General features: G+C 35.2%; 1 protein-coding gene across 2 annotated transcripts; it reads left to right on the forward strand.

Moving 5' to 3' along the window:
- The first annotated feature begins 264 nt into the window (after window positions 1-264).
- LOC104895762 (squamosa promoter-binding-like protein 6) lies at window positions 265-8,121 on the forward strand. Of its 2 annotated transcripts, none has more exons than XM_010682348.4 (5): window positions 265-716; window positions 1,108-1,741; window positions 2,738-2,841; window positions 4,884-5,556; window positions 7,691-8,121. In XM_010682348.4, the coding sequence occupies exons 2-4, from the start codon at window positions 1,119-1,121 to the stop codon at window positions 5,492-5,494; spliced, it is 1,338 nt and encodes a 445-aa protein (XP_010680650.1). In that variant the 5' UTR covers window positions 265-716; window positions 1,108-1,118; the 3' UTR covers window positions 5,495-5,556; window positions 7,691-8,121. The 2 variants fall into 2 exon arrangements, with proteins under 2 accessions (XP_010680650.1, XP_010680649.1); XM_010682347.4 differs by having other exon boundaries at window positions 268-716; window positions 4,845-5,556.
- The last annotated feature ends 869 nt before the right edge of the window (window positions 8,122-8,990 follow it).

Genomic DNA, 8,990 nt, shown 5'->3' on the forward strand with positions numbered 1-8,990 from the left:
TCAGATAAGTTCAGATCAGAAAATTTCAGGTGAACTGAACATAGCCTCACTATGCTATAAATGAGTCTAGACTTGTAGTAGTAATAAATAAAGTAAAGGTTGAAAATTCAAACTTTTGTGGGGTTGAAAAAGACATAGTAATATGATAAGTTAAGCAAATAATTGGACAAAAAGATTAGTGGACCATACCTTGATTTAGGTAGACAAGCATCTGCCTCTTTAATGGGGAAGCCCAGAAAAGTGACCCTATAGAATTTAAGACTATGGGGTATCCTCAAATGAAACACCAATTTGACATTTCACCTAATTAACAAATCAACAAATTAACAAATAATTAACAAATCAACAAATTAATCTTATATCTTAACTTCACTCTTCAAGCTACTTTCATCTCATGATTGACTGAAAATTTCTGTTAATTTGTATATTAATCTAAATTAATTTGTGAGGAAGTGATGGACATAAATTTGGGTCTGAAAAGCTACAAAAAAGATCCTCCAGACATGCTTCCCCATTGAGATTTTCTCAGAAATCACATTGACCGTCACTACTACATCTTCCTCCACTTCCTCTCTTACTTTTTTTTTCTCTTTTTTATTTTTATTTAAATTTTTAATTTTTTTCTTTATTTTAAGAAGAAGAAGAAATCTTTTCACTTTCTCTCTCTGTAACTCACTCACGCCATCGTTGGTCTTCTCTGCTTCATTATAAGTGTGGTATGGAAGAAACCCATCTTCAATTTTCTCTTTTTTTTTCTCCATTTCTGATGTTTATCACTCAATTTCAAGAGTTGGGTTTTTTTTCTTATTAATTTTTAGTTTATGGGTTTATCTTAATCTGTGTTATTATGAAGTTGGTTTCTGAATTATCAAGTTTTGAATTGAAAGTAGAGAAAAAATGGAGTTTTTATGGTTTCTTACTTTATATTATGAGGTGGGTTAGTGCTCATATGGAAATTGGGGTTATAATAGTTTTTTATGATGATTTTTCTTTTCTTATTTATTTCTGCTACTTGGCTTATTCTGAATTTGTTGATAGTTTCTTGTTTGATTTTATTGGATGTGAATAAAGATGATTTTTTTTTTCTGGGGATTATAATTTATGCAGGTAAAATTATAATGGATTCTTGGAAATATATGTCAGAAGGAAAGAATGTGTGGGTATCTGAAGAAGTGGAATTCCCAGTTGATGGTAATGGATGTAAGAATAAATTGATGGGATGTGAAATGAAACCCTATTTTAATGTTGAAAATTACCCACTAATCTCAAATACACAAGCACTTGAGAGATTGGATTTTATGGATTTGGGGTTTGCTGATGATATTAGGAAGTCATATTCAATTTCTAGTGAACCAAGTGGGGAGGTTTTTAGTGATGAAATAGGTACTGATTATCCCTCATTTGGTGAAGAAAGAGAATCAGGTTCAAGAACTTCAAATGATTTTATGCAATCAAGTAAACAGGATTTTTCACTTGTTGATTTGAAGTTGGGTAGGCTGACAGATAGTGGAATTGCCAATGATAGTGTAGCTGAGCCCTCTATGATGTTGTCTTCTCCGGCAAAGAAAGCTCGGCCAACGTTGAGTATGCGATCGTCGAATTGTCAAGTTCTTGGTTGCAACAAGGATCTTAGCTCTTGCAAAAGCTATTACAGGCGGCATAAGGTCTGTGATTTGCATACAAAGACTCCTAAAGTTATTGTTGATGGGATTGAGCAAAGATTTTGTCAGCAATGTAGCAGGTTTGTGTTTTATGTATTTTCTCCCTTTCTCATTATCTACTGTTTAATATTTGATTTACTGATTCATACTTCATAAATCAGTTTAGTTTTATAATCATATAATTGTATGATACCTAGAATATGAGTATATATAGTTGTATTTAGTATTGTAATTGAATTCCTAGAAAGTTTTATTTCCTGATTTTAGAACTTGCTGATTGTTGAGCACCTCTTTAAGATACTTGGATACTCCAGTACCACTGTAACTGCAACTAGGAAGGCAAATCATGACATAATTCTATTTGAAGTTTTTGTGTTGCAGCTGTATATCTTTAAGGTTTGTTTTCCCATATTAGCTTTTTAATCAAGGGAAGAAATATCATTTTCAACAGCTTTTGTGCTATATATCACCAGTATTTCTGGGGATATTGAGAATGGTTTTTGGTTAGAATTTTTTGATGCCCAAGTCCAACTAGAATCAGATGGTGCTGAAAATTTGAGCATGGATACATATAAGTTTGTTGATTATTTTCTATGTTACAGATCAATAAATGCTTTATAAGAGTTGGATCAATTTACTAACAGATTAAACTATTTTCTTGTAACACAAGTTCGAGGTTTCTGAATTGAACAATGTGGGTAAGCTTCACTGTTGCCCTTATTTCCTAAATTTGAGAATTGGAAACACAGTACGATTCATATTGTAACAATCCCACGATATAGCATACTGTCTTTTCATGAAAACACTGAGTGAGCTTGTTTAAGAGTAATAAAGACCCTTTAAGCCATGCTGTGGGCTACAACCTAAAATTGGAGTCATCAAGGTCGTGAGTCAAATGTTTTATTCAATTTGGCAAGTGTTGCCAGATTATGTGTGTTCATTATATTGTGTCCTCTCTACTTTGGAGATCCTAAAGTGGTTTATTTTTTTTTCCTCATCTTTCCTTGGGATTATGATCCCTTATCTTCCGTTCATGAATGCATTTTTCTTCACTTACTGGTGATTGGATTGTCCAGATTCCATCTATTGGCTGAATTTGATGACATTAAACGTAGTTGTCGTAGACGTCTTGCTGCTCATAATAAGCGTAGAAGGAAGCCTCACTTCACTTCTGAATCAGGTGAGTCAAAAGGTCTTATAGAGGTTTACAAAGTAACTAGAACATCTTCCTTTTCTGGAACTGATCATTCTTCTATTTTTCTTTGCTGTTTATCTGCTGTATTTGCTGTAAGACAATGTCCTAATATAGATGTTATATGTTATAACTGCATATTCTAAAGATCTGAAATTGGGAACCTAGGGATTGAGTACGTTATATTCGAGAACATTATGCTAGACATTGAACTATATACTTTTCTCTAAGACTTAACCATTATTATGCACAATGCCTCATCCGCCTTATTGACTCGTTGCAATTATTGCTAATAACTTGCCCAGAGACTCACGAATACTGTTTTCCATGTCTTGAATATTTGAGGCTCACATAATTTTCAGAAGATTATCATGGAATGTAATTATTTTAGTAAAAGTCATCACCAACCACATCATGTAATTATTGCATTGCAGTCTAAGCTCAGGACTGTTGTATATTAAGTGTAGCTGTTAAATGTAATTAACTACTCTTCAATGCTGATAAATGTGTTAGAATTTTTCTTATGCATTATGCACTACTATAACAGCCCGTTTGTAGCAATAATAAATGGTGATAACGGTAATGATTTTCAATGTGTTTGTAAGGGAAGTATTAGCCTGAATAGCCTATTAGGCTAAAATTCATGGTAATTTTTGTCCACTGCAAAACAGATCTTTTTCTATATATATTTTCATTATTGTCCGCTACCATAATAGAGTGTTGTATTGATTGGCAATGGAAATTTATGAGAATGACACATGTTTGGGATAGACTTTCATAGCCATGGTCCATTGGTATTGGTACGAGATGTCTATATAAAATTGCATATTATATAATATATTCACTACTACAAAGTACTAACACTATCTGTTACCGCTTACAAAAGGGGCCTAAGAGTCTATGGAAGGCTATATTAGTGACAATGAAGTGAGAAGTGACAAGTTACTTAGGTGATTAAAAGCTTTTGGCTTCTTTATTCCGGGTAGTATTCTTTTCTGCATTTTTTGATGTGAGGTTGACTTGCAAAAGCTCCAACTAGATGTAGGTATCTAATTGGTTCTGTTCAGCACCACCCTCAAATTTAACACTAACATGATTCAGATGCTTCTCTTGCATTGAACAATTATGTGGAATTCCTTCAGCCATTTTCTTGCAGATCTAGTTACTATCTTAATTTGAATATCTTCAGCCATGAGTCTATAGGTAACCTATCTAATTGAAATTCTCTAAAACATGGTTTATAGAGTAAATATCATAATTCTTAGGAATTTTTGTTTCTATTTCGGGAACTTGAGCTGATCGAACAATCAATGCTACATACCTAAACAGCATTGTGAACATTACCTAATGCCTCTAAAAAGCTATAGGATGTACATTGCCTTACCCTTGCTAGTCTTGTTTCCTACTCATAGCATTTTATGCAAGTCAAAGAAATTAAGTTGATTCTATTTGTTTTTTAAGCTGTTTATTTTGAGACCAGATACTGCCATATGTCATGTAGAAATTTCAGGAAAGTATTGCCAGTTTATGCAATATTTTTAAATTTTGTAAAGATGTAGTGTCTTGGTCTTTATTTTTTCTTTTCTTTTCAGCCAGGTTAAAAGCGGCTCCTCATTCTTCATCAATTGATCAAGGGTCTCTAGAAATAATGAATCTCTAGTGCCTGGGGGTAAGGCTACACAATCTAACATGATTTAGCCAGCCATTGGTGAGGAGCCTGGTAAAGGCATTAGGATGATGGTGTGGTATGGTATACTACATTAATGAAATCTAATAAACTGGATCCTTGAACCAAAATTTCTTAAACTTGTTAGAGAAAACCGGAGAGAGAGAGAAACCAGCAAGCTTCCAGCATCAAGTTGCATCACAACTCTAGGAACTGTTGGTCTTATATTTCTTTTATATTTTCCTTTTGTATAAACATTTATTAGTGGGTGTGCTTTTGTTTTTTGTATCGGAAAACTCATCATATATTATACTACAATTTGCAGGCAGTGGGATTATTGACTTTTCCTCACTTGGTTTTCCAGAAGTGATGCCAAGTGTTTTTCTTGGTCCATGTAAGGATGAAGAGGGGATTGAAGATTCCACAAAGAGCTCTGATTTTCATCTCCAAATGGGTTGTATACGAGAAAAAATGGATAAGATTCCTGCAAATGTTAAGGGCACTTTTGTTGACCTGGCAAAACCAACGATAGAGACTTTATCTAGCATCCAGCAAAGTAGTCGTGCTCTCTCTCTTCTGTCAGCTCAATCACATAGCATGTCAAGCCAGTCGCTGGAAACTGCAAGCATGACACTGATCAACAATAGGAGCCATGTGGCCAATGCAGATTCTAATCTAGGTCATGCTCTTAACCACTCAACTGGCTTTTTTAAAACAATTGCACAACATGGGCCTCAACCTGGAATGTACTTAATGGAAGCTGACGAGGAAGGACTCACCACGAACAACCCTACCAATGGCAACGTAGTTGGACTTCATCTCCCTGGTGATAGCATTTCAAGCACGCCAAGTTTGAGGGCCACTGATAGTTATCATCCGAAGGGGCATGGCATTGTCCTCAACTTGCTTCAATTATCTTCCCATCTTCAAAGGGTTGAGCAGCAAAGGCATACAACTGAAAATGAAGCAGGTTAAACAATTTTTTAACGAGTGGGTTAACGCCTTTTCTTGCTCCAAAGGGGTGTGCATGCATTAAGGTACGTGACGTCCTACTATAAAAACACGTTATTGCTGTCTTTCTTGGTATCTGCTGTATTGGCATTCCAAGTTACAAATTCCAATTTGCTTTTAAAATGGAATATAATAGGCTAAAGAGTCACAAGCCCGACTTGATGCTAGAATCATAGAATACGAGGTTTATGGGGGAAGAAATATCATATCATAGAGATTGTGGCACGTGCTTAGTGTTCTATTTTTATTTTTGGTGCACTGACAGCTGCTCAAGATACTACCTTCGTGCTCGTAATACAGGAAAGAGAGCACATTGTTTTCAGTAACATTGACGTCATAACTGGTCAAGGGGACACATTTAGATCCAGAGAGATGTTTTATTACTTACTTTGATATTGAGAAGTGGCTACCTGGGCCTATTTAGATTCCCTTTGTGCAAGTATGATATCATAATCTGTAGTGGGTAGCCAACTTGGTATTTATTAACAAAATGGTGCTTTTCCCTCTGATTTATGACTCATCATTATAATAATAATACACCATGTCTGTCGAAACTGGAAAACTCACCATATTCTTTTTGCCTCACTTAACTAATGATACCATAAAAGCCAAGGAAGCAAAGCCGTAGAAAAGGAACTTGGAAATGGCTGTCTTAAAATAAACAAAAACAAAAATCAAGGTTTAAATATCTTTTTTAAGGTCTAAAAAGGTTACTTTGATAATAGGCCGTCTGTTCAGGTGGATTATGGAAACCTAGGTGTCATTATATATTATGCTAGCAGCCTAACCATGTTATTAACATCGTGCTTGTTGAGTCCTACTATTATTCTAATACTCAATCACTAATCATTTTCTAATTGTTATTCTTGTCAGTTCTGTCATCACTCGTCAACTTTATACGGAGATTTTCTATTTACTAGTTTTAATGTCGTTATCGTTATGTCATCGTCAGCATAATCATCATCCAGATCCTTCAATAAGAATATCATGTTCTGTTTGAGGCTTGAGCGGGAGCCTACCAATAGAGACTTCGATGAAGGTTGCCTGAGTAGAATGTGTTTGACTAGAATAGGGATTCATTGTTCTTACTTCTGACAATCTATTGGGACTGAATCTCCCTAGTAGTTGTACGATTACCCTGCCAGAATATTGGAATACTATTTACACCTGGAAAGAAGATTCTCCATATAATAAGTGATGATTTGAATATAGGAATACTATCCTGTGAATAAAAGAGGCTTAACTAGTGTTTCCTTGATTATTTTGTTGTACCATAATGCTGAGTGGTCTGTGTATAGTTATGGCAGGAATATAATAGTTTGTGACACCTTCACTGTTGGATCTACACATCATTATTCATTCTAATGTCTCCGTGTTGCCATGCTGGTGCATTGATGCCTCTTTTGCGCATGAAAAGAAAATGCATGGGGTAACTCTATGGCCTCACATATTTTTTTTTGTTAACTCCTATCGGTCTCACATATTGTTTTTCTTAAGCCCTATCGGTCTCACATATGGTAGTTTCTCATCACTACAGTACATTTGGTTGTGGACCTTTTGACCTTGATAAGCATACTAGTTGATTTAATTAAAAAAAAAAAAAGAAATGCTGACGAGTAGGCTTCAATATCCATTGAGATGTGTATGTCGTTGGAAAACCACGATGATCAGTGATAAACAAATGCATAAGTCTCCTCACTTTGATCATCCAAGCTGAAATTTGGGGACCTAGAAACAGTGAGGATAAACTTTTTTGTAGGAGAAAAATTAATTCTTTCTGCTTATAGGTTAAGTAGACATGCCTAGTAACTTTCAATGTCTTGGCATGAAATTGAGCAACAACGATGTGCAAGCTGTCTAGAGAGTGATTAGCATCTTAACACAGTTGTTTTTATATATTCTAATTTGGAGTTTTGTGTGTAAGCCATGTGCTCAGTAGATAGTATAGACATCCTTTCTTAGCTATGGAGATTTTGGTGGGTTTTAATATACAAAACGTTACGGAATAATAAAGTTAGGTTCCTCAGCCAATTTCTTTCTACTTGAATGAGTAATTTTGTATTCTCCTACCATACTTTCTAAATATTTTCTTGACATGAAAATGATACTGTTTGTTCACATATTTAACTGATACAATAATGACATTTTTTTTTTTTGCAGTGTTGCAGTCAATATTAAAATTTGGTATATACCCAAATATGGTACTTCCCGCCAGCAGTAATCAAGCGATGTTTGATATCAAAAGCAATAGTATTAAGTGGGCATGAAAACTGATACCCTGTACAAGTTCAAAACCTGGTTTAGTATTTAACTTACGGTACAGATTACAGAAGTTGCCCATGCAAATTTTTATTTTTTTTTTACAAGCAAGAAGAATTGACGTAGTGTTCTTGCCGCTGCTGAAAAATATGCTGCTCCTTTTAAATGGCAGATGTTTTGATAACGAAGTGTATTTGATCCCATGTAATTAAGTTTAGAAAATTTTAGTATTTTGGTGCTGCTCTTCTGTTGTGTATTCGTGAATTGTGATCCCTGCCAATTGATCGTTCTCTTTCCTATGGCAATGCGAGGCGAAAGAAGTATTTGCTGTTGTTAGTTACCAGTGTGAGATATTGGCTGTTCTTAGTTGGCAGTGTGCGAGTCATTCCCCTTGTGCCCGTCGTTGCCCTTCATTCTTCACTCATGGTGTTTTAAAGTTATGCAGATAGTAAAGGAGAAGGAGTGCTGAGGCTTTGAATCAGAGCAGCCTGTGAAATGGATAGGTTAACGTAAGTTATGAGTCTAGTTTTGGATGAAATTCATGTTGGAGTTTTGGGTTGAATAGTCGTATTCAAGACATTAAATTTTCAAGTAGGATCGATCTTTTTGTTTTCTTCTTTTTTGGAGCATGACCGATTAAGATTGGAGCAAACAAACGCAGCACTGCAATAGTGCAATGAGTTAGATTTGGCAAATAATCTTCTTCTTGATATGCTTGTTGGGATTTAGAAACAAGTGCTAACTAGTTTGTGAAATAATCAAGAAGAAACATGAAATTTCCCCTCAAGAAAAAAAAAAGAAGAAACATGAAATTGAATTAATAACCAAGCAAATGCAAAGAGGAAAGAAAACACCAAAAATTATCCCGATCTCCGGGAGAAAAACCCACAAACTTGCACTATGGAATCAATGGTGAACATACAATTTTTCACAAACTCACTTTCTCTCCTAAAACCCTAAAAAGGTTAAGCTCCAAGTTTGAACTTTGAGATATGTGTTATACTTTCTACAACCAAAAAAAAGAGGGTATTTATACAACAAGGAATAAAAGCAATCCAACGGCCACAATTGAAACTTAAATCGTAAAAAAACACGTGCAGATATGGCTGCCCGGACGGGCCCGGAGAATCGCTCGTCCGGGCCCAAGACCCGCCCACCTGGTGCAGGGTTTGAGGAAGCATTTTGCCTTTGAGGCATAATC

This window comes from Beta vulgaris, chromosome 6, assembly GCF_026745355.1.
Source record: "Beta vulgaris subsp. vulgaris cultivar EL10 chromosome 6, EL10.2, whole genome shotgun sequence".
Lineage (NCBI taxonomy): Eukaryota > Viridiplantae > Streptophyta > Magnoliopsida > Caryophyllales > Amaranthaceae > Beta > Beta vulgaris.